The 27042-nt window shown below is 40.8% G+C and overlaps 2 protein-coding genes across 32 annotated transcripts in view; one reads left to right on the top strand and one right to left on the bottom strand.

The window, feature by feature from the left end:
- Positions 1 to 27042, bottom strand: part of PPFIBP1 (PPFIA binding protein 1) — a 169354-nt gene that overhangs the window by 91963 nt on the left and 50349 nt on the right. For 15 of the 30 annotated variants that reach the window (XM_070620875.1, XM_070620877.1, XM_070620876.1 and 12 more), the window contains exons 3-4: positions 25074 to 25167; positions 7388 to 7447 (exon numbers count right to left, since the gene is read on the bottom strand). In XM_070620875.1, the coding sequence (XP_070476976.1) occupies positions 7388 to 7406 (19 nt within the window). In that variant the 5' untranslated portion in view covers positions 7407 to 7447; positions 25074 to 25167. The remainder of the gene's footprint in view (positions 1 to 7387; positions 7448 to 25073; positions 25168 to 27042) is intronic. The other 15 variants (XM_008515856.2, XM_070620884.1, XM_070620889.1 and 12 more) reach the window with 1 other exon arrangement.
- C5H12orf71 (chromosome 5 C12orf71 homolog) lies at positions 5297 to 8271 on the top strand. Of its 2 annotated transcripts, none has more exons than XM_070620898.1 (3): positions 5297 to 5411; positions 6761 to 7455; positions 7891 to 8271. In XM_070620898.1, the coding sequence occupies exons 2-3, from the start codon at positions 6805 to 6807 to the stop codon at positions 8194 to 8196; spliced, it is 957 nt and encodes a 318-aa protein (XP_070476999.1). In that variant the 5' UTR covers positions 5297 to 5411; positions 6761 to 6804; the 3' UTR covers positions 8197 to 8271. The 2 variants fall into 2 exon arrangements, with proteins under 2 accessions (XP_070476999.1, XP_070477000.1); XM_070620899.1 differs by lacking the exon at positions 5297 to 5411 and adding an exon at positions 5540 to 5703.

Here is a 27042-nt window from a genome sequence, read left to right as displayed (position 1 = left end):
CACCACCCTCCTTTAATCAAATGGGGCTTTGATAAGGTTTTGTCTCTTTGGGAACCACCACACTAACAGAGCATAGGACACTGTACCCATCCTTTCCCTAATCCCAAAAATAAACACCGTAAATATGTCAGCTAAGAATGTGATTTGGAAGAAGGATGTCCTTGTCACAATAATTCTTATAAAACAAAACAAGTTAAGGGATTAAGGAGACTTCCTCTTTTCTAAAGAGCATGACTTGTAGTCCATTTACGCTGGCTTTTTCCTCTCAATTTTTTTTATTGTGATAAAATACACATAATGTAAAATTTCCATTTGAACCAATTTTAAGTACACAGTTCAGTCGTATTAGGTAAATTCATATTTACATTAGTTTTTGTCTCCAAAGGTAAAACAATATATTAATATGTAAAATGATATTAAAACATGCATGAGATAAATAAACACCAAATTCAGAATGATCGTGAGAGAAGCGGGGAACAAAGGTGATGTGAGAAGGAATACAAGGAGGCTTGAGTTTTATCTAGAATGTTTTCTTTCTTTTCAAAAAAATAATGGATCGTATATGGCAAAATGTTAAGACTCAGCCAAACTGAGTTGTAAGTAGATAGGTGTTTGCTACATCATTTACTGTACTTTTATGTTTTCTTTTAAAAAATTTTTCTTTTTGACCTCATTTTAGACTTTCACAGAAGTCTCACAGTATCCACATGACCTTCACCCCATTCTCCTTAATGTTAACATCTTACGCAACCACAGTACAGTCAATGCGTCACTTAACGATGGGGATACGTTCTGAGAAATGTGTTGTTAGGTAATTTCATCGTTCTGTGAACATCATAGAGTGTACTGACACAAATCTAGGTGGTACAGCCTACTACACTCCTAGGCTATATGGTACTAATCTTAGGGGACCACCATCGTATATGTGGGCCGTCATTAACATGATACATCATTATGTGGCTCATGTCTGTGCAATGATCAAACCAGGAAATTAACTTTGGTATAACACTATTAACCAAAATAAAGAACATATTGCAATCTCGCCAGGTTTTCCACTCATGTCCGTTTTCTATTCTACGATCTACCTAGAATCCTGCAGTGACTTACTTGTTATTTCTCCTTACTCTTCTTTGGTCTGTGACAGTTTCTCAGTATTTTCTTGCCTTTTATGACCTTGACATTCATCAGTTATTTTGTTGAATGTCTCATAATTGGGGTTTCTCTGACACTGACTCATTATTAGGCTGAGATTATGCATTATGGGCAAGACTACCACAGAAATGGTGTTGTGTTCTCTGCGCCTCGTCTCACAGGGTCTGTGATATCTCTTTTTGTATTACTAAAATATTTCATAATTCCAAAAAATGAAAAACAAGTAGCTATATTAATCTGGGTTCTCCAGGGAAACAGAATTAATAGCAGATATATGAATGTGTATCTACATATATGCATATACACACGTATACACACTTATATAAATGAAAAAGAGGTTTATTATAAGGAATTGGGACATGCAGTTATGGAGCCTGAAAAGTCCCAAGATCTGCCCTCTGCAAGCTGGAGACTCAAGAGAGCCAACGGCATAGTTCCAGTCCAAGTCCAACAGCCTGAGAGCCAGGACAGCTGACGATATAAGTTCCAGCCTGAGTCTGAAGGCAGGAGAAGCCCAACGGCCCAGCTCAAAGACAGGCAGAGAGCAAATTCTTTCTTACTCAGCTTTTGGTTCTATTTAGGCCTTCAAAGGATTAGATGGTGCCCACCCACCTCGGGGAGGGCAATCTGCTTTACTCAGTCTACCGGTTCAAATGTTAATCTCACCTAAAAACACCCTCACAGACACACCCAGAAAATGTTAACCAAATATATGGGTACCCTGTGGCCCAGTCACCACATACAATTAACTATAACGGTAGCTTTACTTCTAGATCAGAAACTTCCTACTCTATACTTTAGGTGCCAAATCCCTTCAAGTCAAACGGGTTTTAGGAAGTGTGCCAATTTTTATAGTTACCAGTATTACTGGCTTCAGGCCTAAAACATTGTAAAGTCACGACACACTATCTATCATTTTTAAAACCTCAAGAGGCTTTTTTAGGGATGATTTTACTTGAAGAAAAAAAGATAATGATGAGCCAGCTATACTATTTAAATAATATAACTGTGATCCAAGAAAGGCTAGACCAGCAAGTCAAAGTAAGGCCCTAAGAAAGAAACTGACACAAGTGGTATTGTTAATGAGAATCAAAAATCCTCTGATCCGTTATTATAGGTGAAAGCTAAGTGACCTTTTAGCATTGACTACACTCCTCAGCATGGCATCCTAAAGATGACGTGCGTTGTTGCTACTTCAATGATGCTTTAGAAAAAAATAAATATCTGAATGAATTAACAGACAGATCAAACAACTAACAGAGATTATCCTTTTTTCTGGGAAAAAAGGTTAAGTTTCAGAGACTTTCACTACCTGAGTTGTATATTTAAAATGAAACATAGATATATAGAGAGAGGGGCAGAGAGAAAAACATAGAGAAATGGTATGATATAAATAAATAAAATTTCAAGTTTTCTCTGAGCCTTCCCCTGTTTGAAGCTCTTTTATCTTCAAGATCACTCTAAACTTCAGCAGTTTAGGCTGGGAAGTCATTTTTTCCTACTTAAATGTTTATATTTAGTTCAAAGTGTTCCATTTCCACGGGTAACGGTACAACATACAGTTTTTCCCTCACCCTCACTCCAGCTGCATGGAAAGAAAGCTACTTACGAATTCTTTTCTAGGCTCCCAGTGTTCTGGTAGGCAGTCACAGAATTTTTATGAAAAGCCTGAGTAGAAGGATCCAGATCTCATTATGCCAAAGACGAAACTGAATACTCACTTTAAGTCTCATTTTAGCCTGCCCCAAATGTGGAGGCCATTGTTTCAGACCAGTCCTACGTACCACATACACCACCTCTGGCATGTCCCTTAGAACACAGCCCCAGTAAAGGAGTTTCTCTCAAAGAGCCAGAATATGAGTTTGATTTTAGAGGGTCTTAATTCTCCCAGGAATCATCCAGGGATGACAAGAGACAAGAATGTGTACAGGGAAAGAATATGGGCTCTAGAGCCAGACTGCCTATGTCTGAATCCAGGTTCTAGGGTTTACGATGTGGGAATGTGGGCAAGTTACATAACTGTTCGTGTCTTGGTTCCTTCGTGTGTAAAACAGAGCAAACAATGATACTCAGCTGACTCGGTTGCTGCGAGGATTAAGCAAACACATGTGAAGGGCTTAGAACAGGACCTGGCATGTAGTCAGTGCTCAATAAATGCTAGGGAGTATTTTGCTCCTGACTTACACCCCCTGGGATTAATCTAGGCCCCCAATCACTCATGGGAGTTGTGGGCAGTCTGTGGCCACCTGACTGCCTCTGTTGGGTAGCAGAGATGATTTCTCCCCAGCTCCAAATCTGCCTACTTCTTACATCATCATCTAACTGCTGAAACAGACTCATCTAAAAGAATCTAATTTAACAGAACCTAGAAATTTAAACTGGTACTACAGCGAAGTCACAGCAAACTTCAAATGTAAACTTGTTAAATTAAAATAAAGACAGAAAAATATTTGGGCAAGATCTTAGGCAACCAATAGATTCCAAGGAGCTGAGATTCTTTTCAACCAGACCAGTGTTTCTTGGCTTTTTTCCTTTCCATGTGTGTGTGTTTAAAACCATGCCTCTTTTTTGATAAAAATAAACAACTTACAGTTTCTTTTAATCCTATTTAAAACAAAACTTTTTAAAAAGTGACCAAAAGCAAATCTAAGCAATGTTAACTTAAGAATATGCTTTTTTAAAGAATAAGAAGTCTATCCCTTCCTCAGAATCACTGAATTGGACCTAGAAACAGTAACCCAAAGCCCCACAGTTTAGACTAGACTAGAGGTTGCTATAACTACAGATGGTTTTGCTCATAGAAAAGGGTTCTTTTTGGTTTAGTCCATGCAACTGAGAGCCTTCCATCCTACAGGACCCACAATTGTCCCGAGAATCAGACATCTGGAACCAGACAATGAAAGATTTACTATCGCCACCTGCAAGTACCCACTAAGGACACTGTAGCAGTGAAGGCAAAGTGACCAGACTGCATCACTGAGGAGCTACAATCTGACCAATGCCCAGATAATTTCATGACGCCATTGGGAAGGGAAGGGTTAATGATAGTGGTTAAGAGAAGGGCAGCCTGGGAGGTGGGAGGGCTTGGCGAGCAGCAGGGATGCTGCCTCCAGTTCCAGAAGGACCAAGACACTTCATGGTACTGAAGGGGCTATCAAGACAGATAATATTGGGAACAAGGACAGAGATCCAGTTAACAGAATTGGTGGGAAAAAAATGCAGACATAACTTCAGGAATAAGGCAGAAGCCTCTCAAAGAAGAAAATGGAAGCCCTCAACAATGCATTCTTCCCAATTTCTCCACATCCATCTTTACTGTTTTCCTTCTAATATCAGGGAATAACACACCCTTTTTATTACAACCAATCCTTCTGCCCATGCCATGGCTCCCAGCCTACTCTCTCCAAGAGCAGCAGCCCATCTCTTACACTTTGAAACTGTCTCCTGTACTGACTTCTTATCCCTTTTTTATTTGGGGGGTGTGTGCAGAAACTAACCTCAACTCTGCTTCCTCCTTCCACTTTCTCATTCAGACACTTCTAAAGAATAGTCTATATTTACTATTCCTACCCACTCTCCTCCCGTTCATTCCTCAATCCACTGCAAACCTACTGATTGCATTCTCATGACAGCCAACCAATAACATTCATGCTGCCACGTCCATTGGAAGTTTTGTTTTGTTTTAACCATATCAAGTGCTTCAGTACATTTTGAATTACCCAGAAGAATGTCTAATAAATGAATACCACCATCCAGGTACAGGCTTACAGGGGAAAATCCAAGTCCCTAATGGGGGCGGAAGGCCTTCCATGATCTCACTGACCCCGTTTACTTCATTGCGCTTGACCTCCCCACCCAAGTGGCTGTTTCTCACCTGGGTGTCCTTGTTGGTGCTGTCCCCTCTGCCTGGAAGGCCCTCTCCCCTAAGCCCTACCCACCTTTTTACTTCTTTAACTTCTACTCCCCTATAAATAAATACTCAGACCATAAGTAATCTCCCCCAGGAGGCCTTCCTGATACCCCCACCCCAATCCCTACCCTGGGCGCTCTCCTTTCATTCTCCCATGATATTATTTTGAAGTTCTGTTGTTGCACTTACCACTCCACCCTAAAACAGACTGTTTATATCCATCTCACCAGATAGGCTCAAAATTCCCTTAAGATAGGAACCATCTTAGACACCCACATGACAAGAGGGAAGTAACCACCATCACATTTGTCCTTCTGCCCTCAAGAAGGATCCTCTTCAGCCTGGCATGGTATGTACAAAATGTCTTGGAAGCAAGGGGATAGCTCCTGCAGATTTCTCTCCCTTTTCCACATTTCTGACTATAACTTGAGTCCTTGTGTTGCCATAGTAACCAACAGTCCCAGAACACAGACTTCTGGCAGTTGGACTTTTAGTCACTGAGACTCGGGATCTGAAGGATTTTTAACGTCCCCAATTTATGGTTCAGGAGTTGGTAGCACCTCTTTCATGTGGGCAGCCACCAGAGCAGGGCATGATAGAGTCTGCAACGTGTGTGTGTGTGTGAGCATGTGTGTGTGCACGTGTGTGCATTTTCCTACCCTCACTTACTTACTGGGACATCACAGAAAAAGATGGACTAAAAAGTGCCAACAGATGGTGGGAGGATGTGCATCTAAATGGCTATAACCTTTCTGGGAAGCGATTTGGTATCAACTATCAGGAACCTTTAAAATATTTGTGATCTTCGATCCATTAAACCCACATTTATGAACGTAAAGAAAGACCGAGATTTACTAAGGGGGTTTACTGTATATTTATTTATTAAAATAACAACCACCTAATGGTCATTAATAAGGAAGGGGTTTAAAATGACAGAATAGCCATATATTTGTTTATAATATGTAGGTTGTATCATAAAATATAATAATCTCAATTTCAACAACTGATGTGACATCCACATCCAGTACATATGTGTACGTGCATATGTATATGTACAAATATATGTGTGTACATACGTGGACATACAAAGAAAAGATAAGGAAATTCACCAAAATGTTTTTATGATGGTTATCATTACCTCTGGAGATTGGGATCACCGGCATATTTAATTTCATCTGTATACTTTTCTATATTTTTCAAATTTTATACAATGATTATTTTATTTTATAATACAAGTTCTTTCAACTATAGTAAAACAGATGAAGAGAGGTATCAGAAGGAGCTGCTTAGAGAGGATTGTTATACAAAGAAACAAATTTTTTAAGGGAGAGGGTTGCCTCTTTTGCCTTTCATTGAAAATGCAAAAATAGGATGGCCTTTGGACTGACCTGGTGGTGTAGTGGTTAAGTTTGTGCACACCACTTCAGTGGCCTGGGGTTCGCAGGTTCAGATCCCAGGCACAGACCTAGCAGTGCTCATCAAGCCATGCTGTGGTGGTGTCCCACATATAAAATAGAGGAAGACTGGCACAGACGTTAACTCAGGACCAATCTTCCTCACCAAAAGAAAAAAAATTAGGATGGACCTCTGTAGGAATAGGATGGTTCCAAATAGAAAATGGAATGAATAATATTATGGCTTAAGTACCATGACTTCTTTCTTCTCCCCAATCCCACCTATTTTTTCTTTCTTTTGAAGATTGCTGAGATAAGGGAGACCTGAGATTTGAGCCCTTGAACTCCATGGCTCACTCATCCTCCAGCAGCGACTGGACTGACACCAAGGACTGCAGCTCCGAATCAGACCTGAGCCTCTCAGTGGGCTACTTCCCCTGTGAGGACACATTCTCCCATGAGAACACAACCTCCTGCGAAGACATGTCTCCTGAGGGTCCTTCAATCCACTTCATCCCTCCTATCCAAGGGACATGGTGGACTGAAAGTAGAGGGAGACTCCTGGGGAGACGAGACCAAATTCAAGACAACCCGGGGCAGTTTTGCAAACTAAGCATAACCCTGGCCTGGGATGTTGATGTGGACTCTAATAATTCAGACTCCGTAGCTAATTGGGACCTAAATGGAGACAACCAGTGGACAGACAAGTACCCCAAAGAGAAGAAACAACCAACTCTCAGCAAACTGGACAGTCTGGTGCAAAAGCTTGAGAAATTTCTAGAAAATCAGAAAGATGATGAAGATGATGACTCTGTGTTCCCTGAATCTGCTCAGGAGGAAGATTTCCAGCTGTCCAGCAGCTCCTCTCCAGATATAGCTCAGGACATTCATCAAGAACATACTTGTCAAGATTTGCCCAAGTTTGACCCACCAGAAAATGAAGATGTCATCCAGTTTCCAGAGATTCCTCCAAGGCTTCACGAACACGAACCTGCTGAGGTGAGTAAACAGATGCTTCACAGGCAAGCAAGGGACAGGTCTGGTTAGGGGGGAGCCAGGTTGGAACACATAGCAGGTGTGTACCTTCTATGACACACAACCGGGCACCCTGGGTGTCTGACATGACCAGGAGTGGGAGAGGCTAACAGTAAGGAAGGAGGTCAGGGTAGAGTTGAAGGGGAAATTCCAAGAAGCACTGAGGAAGAGAAGAGGGTAGGAAAGTAAAGAAAAGGCTAAGAATTATGACTCTTCCCTCCCAATATATATATTGTTTATTTGTTTATTTATGAGTTTAAGTATTAATGAGTACTGAAACTCTGCATTTATTGTTGGGTTATTTCTGGTAAAAAGATTTGAGTTCCATACATAGGTAAATATTGACCCCCACTGCTGTCAGGTTATGGGTGTCTAACTCGTCATCCATTCTCTTGGCAGATACTAAGCCAGACAACTGGCAGCCAAAGGGCAAGCACTGTAGAGACCTCCTCAACCTCCTCAGGCCAGCCAGAAGAGGAGGACACTCATTCCGGCACACAAGCCCCCTCCTGTCTGAACTTCAGGTGGGTCTTCCGCTGGCTAAGGCAGCAAGTCCTCTCCTCACTTTTGGGAAGACGGCGTCCTGAGAAGGCCACCAAGAGCCCCCATCAGCTGGTTCAAAAGAAAAGACCCTCTCATAGAGGCAAGAGAATCCAACCTCAAGAATCCCTCGAATTAGGATCCCCTGTATCACCAGATTTTTAAACTTTTTGATAGCCCCTGTTCTACAATCCCCACGAGTTAATTTTTTTCCAATAAACAAAACACATATTCTTGTTATCCATGTCTTCCTCTTCCTGCTCACCATCTTGACCCAGGCTGAAAGTTTGCATGTTGTCTAGAAGACCAAAATGTATTCTCAGGGAATTTTAAGTAGTATTATCCTTCCTAACCTGAAGGTTCTCTTTCTCTCCTCTGTCTTCTTCTCATTGTTTTTCACCCTATTTCCTTTATTTTATGTATTTTAACCTGTTTTATCATTAACCCAAATCCCCATTTTCAGAAAGTAGCAGTACAACCTATCAGATTGCCAAGGTGGCAATATGGTTCTGGTTGAACTTCCAGGGCTCGAGCAGTGGCAGCAGGTAACAAATCAGTCAGGAAGCTAATTCAATGGGTAGTGTTTCAGTTCAGACGGTGGGTCTGAGGTTCCTAGGGGACCTGACTGGTTCTAGCATGTGTTGCCTTGGGTAGAATAAGCGGCCCACTAAGAAGCAATGTGAGCATTGGGAATGCTACTTAACCAGTCTAAGGCTAACTTTCCTCATTTGTAAGATGGGGAAGATAATAATATATAATGATAGGGTTGCTGTGAGAATTAATGGGATAACACAAGCACTTAATGATATTATTATTGTTGTTGTTGCTACTATTCATCCTCTCCAGAAGCCTTGACCCAAGGGCCATCCAAGAGTGACAGTTTACGAGTCAATTCTCATTGAAATATTTCCCTCACAGAAGCAATATTTACCAAAAGTTATGGGTTTCAGCAGCTCTTGACTCAATTAAGTCCTCTCCCAGCCCACTCCCCGCTGTGCCCTCTGAAATTCCTTTGCAACTGTCATTCCACTTTCCTCTAAATGTCTACTTCTTTGAGGAAGGCTGTACTCACTTTTCTGTCCCTGACCTGTCCCTGTTATTGTTATCAACTCACCTCTCCCACCCTCCTTATTCACCTCCAGGTACTCAAGAGCCCTCCGTCTTCAGCCTTTGCTCCCAAACTATATGACCTGCAGAGATCATGTGGTAAAGCACAGGATTCTTTAGTCTCAAATTCCTTCCTTTCCTCAACTTCAATTCCTTTGCCCCCTTCCTTCCTCTCCTTCTTCCTTCCTTCTACAAATATTTAGTACAAAGCAGTGCCAGATACTTTTCCAGCTCACCAAAAAAACAAACTCGACTTTGGGCTCCGGTGGCTTATTACTTAAGCGATAAAGCCAGGTAAACATATGACTATCAAGAGTAGTGGATGATAATGGTCTGTACAAGGTACATATTGGGTACTGAAGAACAATCAATTCAACAAGGGGGGGGTTGATTTTAAAAGCTTTTGTATATGAAGTTGCTTGAGTTACAAATGTGGTTAGTCTAAGGTGGAGGACATTAAGTTCCTGGGTAAATTGGTGTGGAGTTATAGTGTATGATCTTGGCTGGTTATATGTGAGAGACAGTGCCCAGGGAAAGACAGTAAAATGGGAGGGAAGAAACCAAAGAATAGGGCTCTTCCAGCCATATATGCTCATGGTCATGCCCTGAGTCTCCTCTCAGCCAGACTCTTACTTATCCACCTCTCTGAGAACATCTTCGCATTCGACTAGCTCACTTGGAAGCCTTCCTCCACCTTCACTTGCTCTTTGACTTCACCAAGACTCTGAGTCCTGTTACTGCACCTGTTCCACAACCTTCATTTACTTCCTTCCAGATCCAACCTGTGCACCTCCTTCCTAAACTGCAGCATATCCGCCACATCTAGCAGCATTCACAACACCCTGCCCTTTTCTTCTCCCAGATCTTCTTTGAATCTACAGTCACCAAATTCCCCAACAGGACACTCTCGCTTCTCATAAGGGCCAACACACACAACACAGGGATTACTTTCTCCATTCCCTGGAGAATTTACCCCATTGCCTTCTCAAGTGCTCCCCTACTGCCTGGGGAACTCGTCCTTAAAGACTCCACTCTAGGGTTACTATGAGGCCAAGATTGACCCGTCAGGGTAAAGCTGACCATGCCCTTTCTTAAGCTGTCTCCCAGCCCCCATCTTGCTACCCTCACACCATGACTTGTACTTTTCAGCTCTCTTTATATGACTCTTTTACCTATAGGCTCTGATCTCTTGAGGGCAAGCACCAGATCTTAGTTTCTCTTTACTGCAAGATCTTAACACACTGTCTGGTACAGAGTGGTCTCTCTCTGTCTCTATATAAATTTTTTTGAAGAAGAAGATCAGCCCTGAGCTAACATCTGCCACCAATCCTCCTCTTTTTGCTGAAGAAGACTGGCCCTGAGCTAACCTCTGTGCCCATCCTCCTCTATTTTATATGTGAGATGCCTGCCACAGCATGGCTTGATGAGCCATGTTTAGGTCTACTCCTGTGATCCAAACCAGAGAACCCCGGGCCGTTGAGATGGAACGTGCGAACTTAACCACTACGCTACCAGGATGGCCCCTTTATATAATTTTTTTAATGCTTTGAATATATTGTATTTCGCTGAATTTTTTCCTATATAACTTTTTAAAAAGTGAAATACAACAACTTAGAGTTGTTATTCTTTAAATCAAAACTGGCCAGCACAGTTAAGAGCAGGAAAGGTGGCGGGGGGTAGGAAGAAGAGAAAACGGTAATCTGTAAAAGGTCAAGTGACCCACAGACGGAGAAACCTAAGACCAGGGGAATTTAGCAACTAATCTGAAAATTTAATTCAACAAATATACATGGAGACTTATTGTTGCTTTAGACTAGATGCTATGATATGACTAAAAGAATGATGACATCTTCTATCATCATGGTGGTTGTATCCAGAGTTTTGTTGTTGTTTTAATTCTTTCTCTAATAATTAAGTCAAGCTCCAAAAAAAAGTCAACCAAAATGAACTACTTTAAGAGATTGCCCACAATGAATAAAACACCCTGTTCACTAGTAAGATTTCTGACACATCTGTATTTATTTTTCAGCAGTGATTAAACCTGCTTAACAGGTATGAACTTACCTCTAAGATTCAAGCAAGGTATGTTATAAGCCTTTGCAATAAATATTTGTAAAGAGTATTTGTATTTCTTTGTACAGAATTAGAATTCTAAATATTCTTTGGGGTTGTCACACTACATCTCAGAAAGTGAGTCAAAGTGTCTAAAGATAGGAACTATTTCAGTACCCCCTCATTCACTGCAGTGTCAAATATGCTATGACACTATTAGCTGCCTGCCAAACTATGACAAGTTCTCTGTTTTGTGTCATATACATGGGGTTGGGACTGAAGGAAGCCCCCTACACAACAAAAGGGCTGAGAGCAAACTGGAAGTGGTCATTAAAAAACACTAGCTTTGGGGTCGGCCTGGTGGCATAGTGGTTGAGTTCACGTGCTCCGCTTTGGCAGCCCGGGATTCACAGGTTTGGATCCCAGGAACAGACCTACACACCACTCATCAATCCATGCTGAGGTGGCATCACACACACAAAACAGAGGAAGACTGGTACAGATATTAGCTCAGGGGTTAATCTTCCTCACCAAAGCCTCCCCCCCTCCCCCCACCAAATCCACTAGCTTTGAGCCAGCCCTGATGGCCTAGTGATTAAAGTTCAGTGCACTCTGCTTCAGTGGCCCGAGTTCAGTTCCTGGGCATGGAACCATACCACTCATCTATCGATAGCCATGCCATGGCGGCAGCTCACAGAGAAGAACTAGAAGGACTTACAACTAGAATGTACAACTACGTACTAGGGCTTTCAGGAGAAAAAAAAAAAAAGAGGAAGATTGGCAACAGATATTAGCTCAGAGTGAATCTTTCCTAGCAAAAAAAAGACACTAGCTTTGCTGTAACCTCAAGACTCTAGCAGATTATTGCACTTGCCAGGCACATGCTAATCTAATTAACCAGTAAGTTTTGGGATCCATTGTCTCAAGACTCAAAACTAAAATCATTCCTTCAAGTAAATTGCTCAACCTTGAAACTCAAAAAGCTCAGCTTGATTGAATTAGCAAGGTATTGCCTTAAATATTCATATTCTAGAATCTATAACGATGCCGTAACATAAACCAGCATGTAGTGTGAGAAATTATCAAGCAAACGTACGGAGCATTCAGCTCTCTCCAAACACAGAATCGGGACAGGCTAATGTACATTTTATAGACCACCCCATGCCATGCCAATTTCTTACTCAGCAGGACCCAAGGAAAGGAAAAACCGTGTGATCAAAGCATACCAGCAAAACAGGGGCAAATTATTTTTCCAGACTTAAACAATATCATGTGAAAATTCACGGCTCAAGAGGATGCATGGGTCCAGGTTTACCTGGTTGCAAAAACAGTGTCCAAAATCCTCTCACAAAAACAATGAAAAGAAAAATGAAGCAAATTATCAATAAATTCATAGAGAGTGCCCATAAGGTTCTTACCCCAATTATTGAAGAACAATTTTGTTTAGGTAGGAGGGATCGTTAAGTGCCTCAAAAATAAGTCTTTTCATTATGAACTGCAAGTGGGAGAACTGATATTGTATGCAGGGTACTCTCTAATTCCAAGATGGATGGGTGGGTTTTAGATTGCAGTGCCTAGAGTGAAGGTTTTCCTGCTACCCCCTAATATCACAACAAAGAGAACAACACTGCTTTCAAAAGTGAAATAAGATGCTCATCAGATAACACTGAGGTGCTGAGTGAGTCAGGCATGAGCAGGGTAGGTACAAAAGCCTTAGGATAAATTCCCAAAAGGATTATAAGCCTGGATCAAGAAATCCCCTTACTAAACAATTTCTGTTTACTATCCCACCTTGCAGAGGAATTCCATGGCTTTGCTGCCCATTCGATTTCAATCTAACATGCTTTATAAAGAACTATTTCTGAGGCACTTTCAAATGGGAGGGCAAACATCAAGTATCCTTTTAGGTTGTGACTGCTGAATAAAAATTCATCTCATTATTATTGAATTCTCTTAGTCTAGAAGGAAATCAGAATGGCAGTTTACTTTGTTTTTCCTCACCTGCATTAATCAAGATATATTATTTTAGGTGCAAATCCCCAAAACTAAAAGATCTCTCTCTCTCTCGAACTTTCCTGCATACCCAACTCACAAAAGAAAACACTCCAAACATTTTAAATATTAATGTATGTCTGGATAGCTGTTTTTGAGTTTCACTTTCATCAACTCCTCTGCCATCTGTCTTTGGGGCCTAGATTTTCCCCAAACAGCAATGGGATGAAAAGAATTTTTCTCCAGTAAAGAAACTTCGAAAATTCAGTTAGTACCATATTGCAACCACCAACATAGTAACTAATTTACATAAGGATCAAAAATAATTGCTAAAACCATCAGGTGAATGACTGACTGTTGGGGAACAGGATATGCATGTGGTCTCCAAGAATTACCCCACAGATTACATATTGGTTATCAAGAGGATTAGGTACCTTTACCATGGAGAGGTCTAATGAACACCAGCTTAATCAAGCAATTATACTCAGCCTAACCACCATCATGTACCTTCTCAAGAGACGAATGTAGTGTACTCTTGCTAGTAATGTTTAACTTGAATCTAATCATTAGGAAACCAACAGTCAGATGAACTAAGATTGAAAGACATACTTCTAGACAACTATCTTAAACTTTTCAAACATGTTAAAGTCATGAAATACAAAATAAGAAAAACCAAAAAGGCAGGGAGACAAGACAGTTCAGAAAAGAGACCAGGGAGACTTGGCAACCAATTGCTATTTATAATCCTTGATTGAATCTTTGATCAAATCTATAAAACCAAGATAAAAGGTATTTTGTAACAGTTGGAGAAATCTGAATATACAACTGTATATTAGATACTTCCAAATGGTCCAGGAAAAATAAATAAAGAGAAAATGAGAAAATAAAGTGGGAAAAATATTAAGAAAAACTCCAGTAAGTAGGGAATTCAGATCTCTGCTATTAAAACAAAGTATTACATTTGCTATACTTGTGTGATAGTAATATTGTAAAGATGTACATATTTAACTCATTAAAACTTTTACTCTAAACAAAACTTAGGTATTAAAGTGATTTCTCAAGTGATATAAGCTGGGCAATTCTTTAATCTGGATTCATTCATTCATGAATGGATCCCTTTGGATTCACCACTAGCTGCAAGGAATTTTTAGTTTCATGGGTTAACAAATATTCAACCCATAAGTCCCTCTGACCATAAAAAGACAAGCTGACCCAGTTGAAAGAAGATTAGCATCTAGGTATTTTTCAAAAACATTTCAGATTTCAGAAGTTTATTTAGTTTTTCTTGAACTTTAAAAGCATAATTTTTGCCCAGTGGAGAGAGAGGCTCTCTATGATCAAATTGTCACAAGTTTCAGGGCCTGGATATCTCATGTTTCCCTTCAAAAGAACTTCTTGGACATTTTCTCCATTTCTCACAAATTAGGAACAGCCTGCCACTTATAATACTAATAATTCCTGCAAATTGTTTTGACATTTCCTTTTATTTTGAGCGATGCTATATTGTTCTGCTTCTTGAAACCTAAGAAGCAGCATAAGCATAAAGTCACCAGACAATGCAATGAAATCCTGGAGGACTTTTGAGAGCAAAAGAGGGTGCTACTATAGTCTTTATTAACCTTTTTTGGTGCAACCTCTTATATGATGAAAGCTATGGATTTTCTCTTAAACAAATGTACACACTCATATACACTAAACACTTTGCAGATAGTTCAGAAAGTTCAGAGACTCCCTGAATTCTACTCTTCAATCCCAGGCTCAAAACCCAAGTTCTTAAATAAGACTTCCTGGTTTCAAATCTCAGATTCACCACTTATTTGCTGTAGGTCCTGAGGAAGTTACTTAACCTCCCTGGGCTTTGCATTTTATCTATAAAATGCGATACTAACAATACTAACCTCAAAGTGTCGTACTGGTGAGGAGTTAGCAAAAGCGCCAGGCACATAGCAAATGCTTACAAGTTTTAGCTGTTACTAGTTGCTGTCATGTACTTCCTTCGTTTTAAAGAGCTACATGTGGGGGCCGGCCCCCTGGCTAAATGGTCAAGTTCCCGCACTCCACTTTGGCAGCCTGGGCTTTCGCTGGTTCAGATCCTGGACATGGACACAGCACTGCTCATCAGACCATGCTGAGGCGGTGTCCCAAACAGCACAACCAGGACCCACAACTAAAATATTCAACTATACACTGGTGGGCTTTGGGGAGAAGAAGAAGAAGAAAAAGAAGAGATTGGCAACAGATGTAGCTCAAGGCCAATCTTTTAAAAAGAAATTTTAAAAATAAAAAAAAAATAAAAAGCCACATGGCTCCTGGTGACTACAGAATTAAGTCCAAGCAAAGTGGCATTAAATCTCTTTATAATCGGATCCTGGTGTCCTTTTCCAGTCTTTTACAATGCTCCACCCTGCCCCTTAATGCTCCTTGTAGTACTTGTCCCCCGTTGTTGCTTCCTGTACTTTCCTGCCTCAGTGCCTTTGCCTATACTGTTCCCTCTCCTTGGAAGTGCCCTAACCATGCTACTCCTTCAGTCTGCCCTGTGACCTACCTACTCCCAAATGTGCCCTTCCAGGCTCAGGTGAAATTTGAACTATTCTATGGAACTGAGAAAGCTGGAAATAATCTCACCTCCCCTTGTGCTACCATAACACTACCTGCAGTGAGTGCACATTTCATCCTGTTTTACAAAAACGTGCTCCATGTCTTCCTCTGCCACTGGACAAAAGCGCCTGTGTTCTGCTTATCGTTTCATGCCCCAAAGCCCTGGACCAGTTCTTGTCCATAGCAGCTCCACGATAAATACTTGGTGAAATGAATGGCTAACCTGCAGGAAATAATTGAAACAGATAATATCTGAAATTGAGTGTCATTTCCTCTCATATAAAATTTAACCAGCTTCTACTTTAATTAAGTCTACTCCCTGATGTTTGTATCAGGGGCCAGGGAGCATGCCATAGTGTAGATGTTTCCGGAGTGGAAAAGCCCAGTTTTGTACGACGACAAAGCAAGTTAACAAAAGAACAGTCATATCTTTCTACTTGTCTGAGTAGAAACCGATATTCTATCCTCTCTCTTTCATTTAAAAGTATTTTTCTAAAAGCCTTTGTATTTCCAAATCCTCCAGATAATGTTTAGATTCATTCACTCACTCAAATACGTTGACTGAACATTAATATGCCAGAGGCTGTGCACAAAGATGAGGCTGTGGATCTCTCCCTTGAAGAGCTCATACCTGGGGGTGTGGAGAAGGGCATCTTGCCAGACACAGCACAGAGGCTGTAGTCTAAGCTGGAGCTCAAAGGAAGAGCTGGGAGAAGGAGCAGACAACTCTGACAGAGGGAACAGCCTATGCAAAGGCCAGAAGTCCTAAAACGCATGCTTGGGAAACAGTGAAAAGTCCAGTATAGCTTGAGCACAGGGCATATTTCAGTGCAATGGTAAGAGAGCAAAGTCTGAAGGGGAGGGGTGGAGCCAGATTGCTAAGGACTTTTGAATTGTATCTTATGGGGAGAATGGAGCTTTTGAAGCAAGAGATTGAAATGATCAAGTCCATGTTCTAGAGAGAAGTTTCTAATAACAGCATATGAGTGGGACTGAAGTGGAGAGAAGTTGGTAGAAGGAATATTAGAGAAAAAAAAAATAACTGCCAGCCAGGCTCCATGGTGAGATAGAAGGAGGAGTCAAATGCAGAGCTAGCCCTTGAGTGGTTTTCTCAATATGGTTGGTGGTACTCCCGTTCCATCCTCAGGCCCAGCTGCAATACCCTCCATGCTAGACCAGCTCCAAGACACTACTGTTTCTGACAACCAGTAACCATTTACATGAGTCAATTTAATGAACACAGTGGACAGGAAATCATCCAAGCTGAAAAGTTGCATCTGACTCCCAAGGTGCTCTGAAGCAGACTGTTGGGCAGCACTGAGCAGATGTCTCCTTGCTCTTTCTTTCATTCGTTTATTCAGTGTTCACACACACTGAGATCTCACTATGTGCTGGCCATTATTACCCTTCATGCCAAGGAAATGGGAATACACAAGACATTGTTCCTATTCTCTAGATGTTCAAAGCCCGGCAGAGGTGTTGCCATTTGTTCAACAACAGAAATTACTAAGTGGGCATGTTCTCCTTGCTGGTCTTCATCTTACATAAGGCTGTTTAAAAATGTGATCTGGGGGCCGGCCTGGTGGTGTAGCAGTTGAGTTCGCATGCTCTGCTTCGGCAGCCCAGAGTTCACTGGTTCGGATCCCGGGCACAGACCTACACACCACTTATCAAGCCGTTCTGTGGCAGGTGTTCCACATATAAAGTAGAGGAAGATGGGCACAGATGTTAGTTCAGGGCCAATCTTCCTCAGCAAAAAGAGGAGGATTGGTGGTGGATGTCAGCTCAGGGCTAATCATCCTTAAAAAAAATAATAATAATAATAATAATAAGTGATCTGGATATTGGTCACCATACCAATGTGTAACTCGTTTTTACCTTAAATGATTGGTTTTCTACATGAACTACAGAGCTGGACTGGGTGTGTGTGTTGGGGGGGCAGGTCCTGCTACAATAATTGGGATTACTTTGCTTATACACAGTAGCTATTTGTGAATTTGCCCACTCACTAAAATTTACTTATAACTCCAAAATCAATATTAGTGGTGCTTTCCTGGTCGTTCATGGACAAGCACAGAGCAGCAAAAACCCTGAGTCACCTGTGTGCAAGGTCCCAGCTGAAGTCAAACAGGCGATGCTGTGCCTTCTTGTTTCAGCTCAGCTTTCAGACTATAAACAAGTGTCCTTTTCGCAGTCTATTCTGTGCCACATTTTTGTGCTTTTTTTTGGTGATTTCAATGTTTAAAATGGCCCCCAAGCATAGGGCTGAAGTGCTGTCTAGTGTTCCAAGTGCAAGAAGGCTGTGATGTGCCTTGTGGAGAAAATGTATGTGTTAGACAACCTTTGTTCAGCCGTGAGCTATGGTGCTGTTGGTGGTGAGTTCAATGCTAATGAATCAACAACGAATGCTAAATAAAGTGCCTTCAAACAAAAACAAGGTCATGCATTGATCAGTTGAGAAAATGTTGTGACCAGGGGTTCACAGGAACCTAAACCTGTACTTCCCTGAGGTGCAATGGCTCAGTAGTCACTAACTCAGTGTACCTGGTGACTTTATAGAATGTTAACTACCGTGACTAACAAGAATCGACTGCATTAGATCAGGTAGAGAGTGCAAAGAACCAGCTGTAACACACTGATTTTTTTTTTCAGCTCTACTTTCTGAAGCTTCAGCAGGGCCACAAAGCAAGGAAACAGAAATCACTTGCTGGATCCTGCAACACTTGGGTAGAATTAGTTGGTATTTTCTGTCCCTCTAGAATCACTCAGACGCAGTGTCACAGAGAAATGCTTGCTGTTTGGGGGCTAACAAGAGGAGGAAGGAGAAGGGGTCAAAAGGCCAGGGCGTGCTATGGGTCTACATAAATAGGTGTCTTGGAGTGCCACCGTTTTCTCTTGGGAGAAGTCTTATGCTGGAAGGCCTGATACTCCTTGAAGGCCACTTATTTTCTGCTTGATACTTGGTCTTTTGACGACTCCAACAACACAGGAGGCCCAATCTGGGTGAAAACCCTCTAAAACAGGTGTTCTATGCCACATCTCAGGCCAGACCAATTTAGACCCTAAAGAACCAAAAAGCCCACTTTTTAGGTAAATAATCCATTCTTTAATTTCTAAAAAGTGATAAACAGTAAGATAATTTAAGTCCCACCAAATTATCCAAAACTGTTGAGAATGCCCCAGAATCCATGTTTCCCTTTGTAAAAGCTAACCTCCCCAAGCAGGAAAGGACTTACAGACATCAGCGTATTAGCAGCCAGCTTTCCTGCTCCAGGAATTCCGCACATCAGAACCAGAGGCATTACTGGAAAGTTCCATCCTGTCTGCTTGACTCTCTCCCAAGGTGAGATAGTCTTTGTTGAACAAAACAGTCCTCCAAGAACAGATCTGTTGAGAAGCTTCCAAGCAAGATGAGATGCCAAGGCAAGGAGGAGCACCAGCTAACCAGAAATCAAGGGCAAGAAAAGCTGGATCCAAAATAAACATAGTACAAAATGCCCAGAATAGCCCAGAAAGACAGCTGATGACCTTTTCTTCTAAAATCTCTTAATATCACGATATCAAATGGCACAAGTATCTAAAGCCGAACACATAATTACCACCACAAAGGGAAAGGAATAAAGTAAAAACAAACATACCGACAAGAAAAGCTGATGGTACAACAACAACTTGTGTTTTGAAACATAAACTAAAACACAGAAGACAAATACAATTATTGTACTGTACTTAGGAGTCCGTCATTGGTGAGGGAGTATACCTCAGTCTAAGGTAACGGTCACAGGAAGCTGTCAAGGCTATCTCAAGCTCTGTAAACTACCATAATTTCTAAAGAGAGAGCATATATTATTTCTTGCCTAAAGACTAAAGGAATCCTGCTACAATGGCTGCAAATTGCCACACGTCTCAGTTAAGTCTCTGCTTGGTGGAACCAGCTCTGGGCTGTGATTTGAGAAGGAGAGGACAACGTTATGGTATACAAGGAACACAGAACACAGCCTGGGGACTCAACCTCATGTCTTTGACTATGATGCCTTGAGCATCATAAGCCTTGAGCTGCTGCTAAATAATGGATTTAAGAACTATGGAAATCCCTTCTCCCACTTCACTCCCGAATTGATAGAGAGCCTTGGCTAATTGAAATTCTGTTGCCAGAACTCTGCTTTCTCAAAAACAGAATAATATTAAACCACAGATCTACTGAGTCAAAATTCCCTTGGATCCTCTTCCTCCCTTCCTGCTGAGACTACACACCTGAGAGCCATCAGAGATGCTAAGTCCTCCTAATTAAATGTATAAATGCATGGCAACTTGGGAGAAAAACATCACCTGTCCAGTTACAGAGCCGGCACATGCTCATACGCACAGCCCCCTCATATTTTGATTATTTATTTGCTAAATGTGTAAACTTTTCCTTTCTCTCCATCTACAGTTACACACTTGCATACCTATACTAAGGAGAAAGAAAAATCAAAGTCTCTGACTGCCAGTTTCCTAAGAAGTAAGGAAAAACAGAGCAACCAAGAATGAAGACTGCTATGGCTTTGTCAAGTTGAGCAAATAGCTTTGAGCAGCCCTGAAACTCTATCCACACTCTCACACACACAAGAAACGTCTGCTTGACGGAATAGTTCTAAAAGCCCAACTAAATCTCCCTTTGACTGTAAAAGTGATCCTCAATATTTGGTAAGAGGGAGAGATTCCTAGAGGAAAAGAAAAAAGGGAAGGAAAATCTTTTGTAAGTTTCACGAAGAAAAGAAATTCATTCATGTGTTACCTCAAGTTATAAGGAAGTGATGAAGCACAAGACAAACCACCTATGTGACACACGAGTCCAAGTAAGATTGCCATCCCCAAGCAGTAGAATGTTTAAGATGAAATGCCTAGAATAAAGAACGTTTGATCCACAAAAGACAGTCAGGAGATAGAAAACTTCAAATTCCATACAACAATTGAAGTGATAAAGACTTTAAGAAGGATATGAAGAAAAGGGTACAAAGAGACAGAGCTATGGTGTATGCTTTTCTTTGGGGATGACATTATATCTCACGGCTACAAATTGCCTCCTTAGAAACCACTACACGACAAGGTGGAGTGATTATGTAGGCAGCCTGAGTAACGGCCTGCCCCATCCCATGGCCTTCCACCACCTGATAAAGAGAAGGGAGGAATGAAGCCAGACAAGAGGCCCCACCTCATTCTTGTGCCTGGGTCCATTCAGCCTCAAAAGCAGTATTACCAGATAGCTTTCACCACCATCATCCATGATCTCAAGAATCACACACACTGGAGAGACTAGGGTGTTGCCTACACTCTGAGGCAAATATTTCTTCTATTTGCCAAATATCACAATATCTACATAAGTGAAAGTACAAATATTCCAAAGTTTTTAGTTTACTTTAATTCTTTCCTCTGTATCCTCCTGCATCAGCTTCATGCAGATACCCCTGAGTATAAGAGAACAGAGGTCAGAACTTAAAGTAATTACTAAGTGATAACACCATTTAGGATTTATTCTTATTTTATTAATTCAGTTTAAGCCAATGTTTAATTTCAATGCTAATTTTTAAATATTGCTTTGTAATAAATATTTTCTTCAACATCTGGAACAAAACAAACTCGCATTTTATTTGGGACACTCCCAGCTGTGTGACTGTAATGTGGGAACTGAGAATTTAAATAGAGACAGGAGATAAGGCCAAAAGCAGCTTTCATAATCCAGCTATGCCATATATTTCAACACAATGTCTTCAATATTTATTTATGTAGTTTAGACATAAATATACACATCCTTCAACGAATAGAGCAAGTGTTTTAGAGCTGGTTAAAGTAAATGTAGGTGTGAAAATGAATTAGTACACACTCACATAGCCTTAAACCAGTCACAGCAGTCTGGTCATTTGTTTTTTTCCTGCTGTAGACATTATCTATTTTTGTGAATTTAGGTCATATCTTAAAACTTCTCCTTCCCCACTATCGTAAGTACCAAAATCTGCTTTCACAAGAACTTTTGACCTGGGAGGAATCTGGGAAAGAACCTAGCATGTAGAAAAATACAAACAAACCCCAAACTAGGTATTATACTTAGAGGATTCAGAGAATCCTCCTCTCTCTCAAAGTCCCAATGGAAACTAACTTCCTGATTTTACAGATGAGGAAGCTGAGGCCCAAGATAAATGATAAACCTGACGTTCCACGGCTAGTTGGTGTGGAGACGTCAGAATTAGAATTTCACAGTCTAGGGCCAAATGTTCTCTTTGCCTCAAGTCACACTAAAAGTTTCCTTTCTAGAACACTAGGCTATTCATTTGTTAGATCATAATCTCATCAAGGGCAAAATCAAGCTTAATCTACACCATGTGCCCCAATAGCTAGTTCAGAATTCGCTAACAGGTGGAAAGACGTCACCGACCACCGGCAGCAGGAATGTATACCCTATAGTGGCTGTGGCCTGTACTCATTCATCCTCACGGCCTCGCACCAGAGCCCCCTGGTAAATAAGGATGCTGGCTTGCAAAATGCCTGGCAAGAGTTGAGAGTGTAATATGTAAAATCATAGTTTTTCTTTGTGCAAAATAACCCAACTTTCCTGCTAATCTCAGCTCCACTGGCCTCTTCTTGAACTAACCAAGGAAAGCAGTTCCAACAACCAAGAGTGTCATCACTGACTCACGCGGGGGAGGGACACGCCACAGACAAAAGTTTCCCTTCATGCTTCCTCTGAGTTTCAGTTTAAGGTGAGGCAAGCAAGGAAATATTTTTGTTATTGTTCACCATACTTAAAAAAGAAACTAGTCTTGTATTTTTTTTAAGTAAATTATCTGAAAACTCCTGTAAAATAACAGATACAGAGTCAAACAGGTAATATTAGGAATGATAAAATCAGAAAAATAATAAGAACAATGGCTATTATTTTTGGTGCCAGTGCTATGCAACCAGAAGCACAGTGCTGACACTATTGCAGTAAATTGTCACAGCAAACCCATTAGGTGGGCATATTAATATCCCCATTTTTCAGATGAAGAAACTAACCCAGAGGAATCACGGGAAAAGAAGGTGGAGGAGCTGTGATCAATGCAGAATGGTCTCACAGCAAAGCCCACATGCCCACACTCCGTATTTGTTTGAAAAATAGATTTTTTTTCCTAGTTTGGTAATTTTATTGATTAAGTTCATTTTTGCCTCCAGACTCATACATTAGGGACTGGTTTTTCAAAGCTTCCTTAAAAAAAAATGTTAGACCTAATAAATTTGTTCAGAAAACACTTTGAGAGCTCCTCTGAGATAAGCCTGGTCGCTCAGGTCAATTTTTATTTCTCTATTCATCTCTCTAGACTCTTCAGGTTTCATAAGCTGATTCTTCTTCCCCTGGGTTGTCACTTTTCCAGGCTCTTGATCTGGCTGGTGACATTCTAGGGCAGCCCAGGCAAACCTCTTTGGATGTATTTTCTCTTCCTCTCTGTAATCCCTTCTGGAACCCAACCAAGGCCCTTCTCTGCCAAGGGAGCAAGCCTTACCACATCACACACGTATTAGAGAGAGCTTCCACCCGGCCACACCCCTGAGAGCAATCGACGAAAACGTCTTCATCTGTTACTGACCAGCATGCTTAGAACATCTTACTAAAAACGACAAATCACCCGGCTACCTAAATTCAACTTGGCTGCCTTCAAAGACCTTTATTTCAACATCACTTCACAGAGTTGCTGAATCTAAATTACTGAGTGGTCCCTGAGCAAATAAAATATGATCATCACCAAAAGATACACACAAAAATATTCATTGGAGCACTATTTGTAACACATCCAAACAGGAAACTACCGAAACGTCCAGCAACCATAAAGAGACAAACAAGTGAATACCACGATAGCAAGGAAAATGAAAAAATAAACTACATGCAATAGCATAGATGAATTTCACAAACACAATAAGCAAAATAGGCCAGACACAAAAGAATATATACTGTATGATTCTATTTACATAAATTTTTAAAATAGGTAAAACTAATCAAAGGCATTGGAAATCAGGAAATTGGTTATTCCTGGGAACATCAGGGGAGGGTTCTGGGGTGCTGGTAACTTTCTGTTAATCTGGGCACTGTTACACAGGAGTGTCCACTTTGTGACCATCATTCCATCAAGCCTCCACTTATGACTTGTGTACTTTCCTCTCTCTATAGGATACCTCAATAAAAAGCTGACTGAAAGAGACCCTGGAGAACATCTGGTCTGCTCTCCTTAGTGGGCATAAAAGTAACTGTTTCCCGTGAAGGTTAAATATCTCAAAGACACAAAGGAAATCCATGGAAAGGCTGCAACTGGACATTAGATCTCTTAACTCCCCACCCAGGTACCAAAGTGACCTCTCAAACGTGGAAGGATGTTTCTCTAACTTCCTTCCTTGTGGTGACTACAGCCAAGGTTTAGAAGGATTAGGATCACATTCCTATTAAGAACACAACCCAGAAGGTTCCGGTCTCCTACCAACAGCCGTGACAGGAAGACCATTTAAACATATTTAGGAAACGGCAAATCAGAAAAAGTCGGTCAGTGCTGTGTTCACACACAAGCTTCTGCCAGTTACTGTGTGATTGTCTTCATGCTCCGTACCTCTCTCTCAACCTCAATATCCCCATCTAGATCACCAAAATATTAATTCCTACTTTGCAAGGTTGCCATAGGGATAGTATAAGGTAATATTGTCACACCAGTGCCTGGCACATGGTAAACACTCAGAAAAAGTATTCTCGAATGAATATTAAATGAATTGAATTAGTCAAGTGCTTTTCCCTTAGTAGACATTCAATAAATAGTTAAGTGTTATTATTACTGAGCAAGAGAAACAGAGAGGAAAGGAGGAAATAAGCTTAGACGAAAATACGTCATTTTTCTAAGCCTATGGGGTCATCAGTGGGTCAACCAACAATTCTCAGTGGTTTAGATGGGGCACTGAAATGGGCTGTGGGACAAAGATCAATAAAAGATTTGAGAAAAGAGCAGTGCTTTTTATGTGCTACCAGGTGTGTGTTTTTCTTCTTGGTGCGAAATAAAGATTTGCTCATTGACTGCCACAACATGTCTAAATTCTAGTCACCTATCTTAGTCATATTACTTTTAGAATTAAAAAATTTTTAAAGAGGTGGGTGGGTCATAAATTCTCACAGACTTAATGAGTAGACTGACATAGTCAAGTAACTTTACTACTGGGAAAAAATTGACACACTGAGGATACAGAAAGGTAATTGCAGGCTTTAAAGATGTCAGGAATGAACAACGGAGAGGAGTGAATTTACTTACATTTAAAGAAAACAAGATTAATACAGATTTTTTCTTCAGCTCTTCAAACCTTGCATGTATTCCTTAGCAAACTGATCCATAAAGTTCTTTTATACTGAAAAGAAACAAATATAAAAAAGATAAATTACAACTAATTTCAAATAATAGCACACCAGAAAAAAATAAAACCTATAGAGGGTAAATTACTGTATAAGCAAAGAACATCAAACCATATAACACGTGTGTGATTATAAACAAGAAAATGTAAAGACCAAGAGGTTTAAGTGACTGACTTCCTTCCGTCTCTCCTTCCCTCGTTCCCTCCCCTTCCTCCCTCCCCTCCAGCCAGTGCTCCCTCCCTCGCTTTCTTCCTTACTCCTTCAGTTGCTGAACAACCTGTAATATCCCTTGAAGCCTGAGTTTCTGCACAAAACCACCACCATTATTTTTTACAGCGCAAAGTATTCGTCACAGGTTAGGTACTTTATGAACATTTGTTGAGTAAATGAATGAACCACAGTTTTACAATATTTAGTTGTTAAGCTTAAAAAAATAAGAAAATTCATTATTTTCTTGTCCAATGAGAACAATATGCAGACAATAGGGGAAACATATACACTGTTTTTTAGATTTGCAATTCTGATTGATTCCCTTATCTCTTTTGTATAACACATACCTAGGAAAAAATCCCAGTAGTACGCATATGGGTATATATATCCTCACCATTACAGTAATAAAAAAGTTTTCTTAGTGAAAGAATATTTAGGAATAGTATAAGTTCCTTTTGAGGGGCTCACTCTACAAATACTTCATAACTATCTCCATCCAAATGAGAAGGCAAAGCATTTCCAAGTTAAATAGTAGACATGTTACCTCACATGTGTTTTTCAAATGTATATATAATCGGGACCAGGCCCAGACAAAATTACGAAGTAGGAACGTAGCTGCTTCCTTCTATCTGCCCTTTTGAGGAGTCAGTGACCCCGGATGTTTAATTAAGTAGGAAAGCAAGAGGATCAGCTTTAAGGTTCCAACAACTTAATGGATATCCTTCCTGAGGGCATTTCCATTTAAAAAAGAGCTTCAGAAGAGGCAGGTGCTTAACAATGAAATAAAATGCATTAGTGACCACGGAATTTCAGGCATGAATAGGGGATAGAGGTTGTCTTGAAGGAATTTCTCAACTCAGGTAAGCACCTCTCCATTCAGCCTCCCCTAAAGATGGTTTCATATGTGACCCATATATATACACACCAATCCAGGTAGATTTTAAGCAATTAATGATGCACACATAGGCAAACTCAATTTTAAGACTAGCATATGCTCCAAAAGTAAATAGTTATACTAATCAGCAGTTTTCAAAATAAGTGTCTAGGAACCCTACCCCAGAGGCAAGAGTGACTCAATGTGTGAAAGTGGGCAGAACAATTTCACCTTTATCTGTTTTCTACCTTGATCCAAAAATTAGTTGGAGAAGTAATTCCTTAAGCTGCTTATAAAAGGGTTGAAACTAAATGATGACTACATTAAAAGCTAGTACAGAAAATCCAATGAATTCATAACATAGCTGATCTACAACAATAATCACCCCAAAATCCAACCACCATCTCTAGCAGGGCCTTTATGGGAAAATGTGAGTTCCAGCCTGGGTCCCAGAGCACAGGTCAGCCTGGGTCCGAGCACAGGTCAGCCTGGGCCGGAGCAGGCAGGAGCCAGGTCTTCTCTTCCTGCCTAGCCAGTGCCTTCATCTCCCGCCCTGGAAGAAACAGCAGAAGGAAGGACACCTACACCGCCACGAGGACTGAACCAACAGTGAGGGGACAAGACTAAGGCGGGGAGATCCCGTGGATATTCCAGAGGTGGGGGAACGGGGAGCTCCAGCAGGGAGCAAGACAGAGTGGTTTCTGTGTGTCACTCACTTCCCCAGACCCTGTCCCAATCCCCATCAGCCTCCTCGCTAGAAATTACATGGACAAGGTTCAGATACTTC

The sequence above is a fragment of the Equus przewalskii genome, chromosome 5 (genome assembly GCF_037783145.1).
Source record: "Equus przewalskii isolate Varuska chromosome 5, EquPr2, whole genome shotgun sequence".
Taxonomy (NCBI): Eukaryota; Metazoa; Chordata; class Mammalia; order Perissodactyla; family Equidae; genus Equus; species Equus przewalskii.
Note: the sequence above shows the minus strand (reverse complement) of the source record. Positions and strands in the feature narration are given on the sequence as shown.

Excerpts from the sequence above, each read along its gene's own strand:
- C5H12orf71 (XM_070620898.1), top strand. The coding sequence starts at position 6,805 with ATGGCTCACTCATCCTCCAGCAGCGACTGGACTGACACCAAGGACTGC. Across the intron at positions 7,456-7,890 it reads ACGAACACGAACCTGCTGAG|ATACTAAGCCAGACAACTGG; the intron begins GTGAGTAAACAG and ends TTCTCTTGGCAG.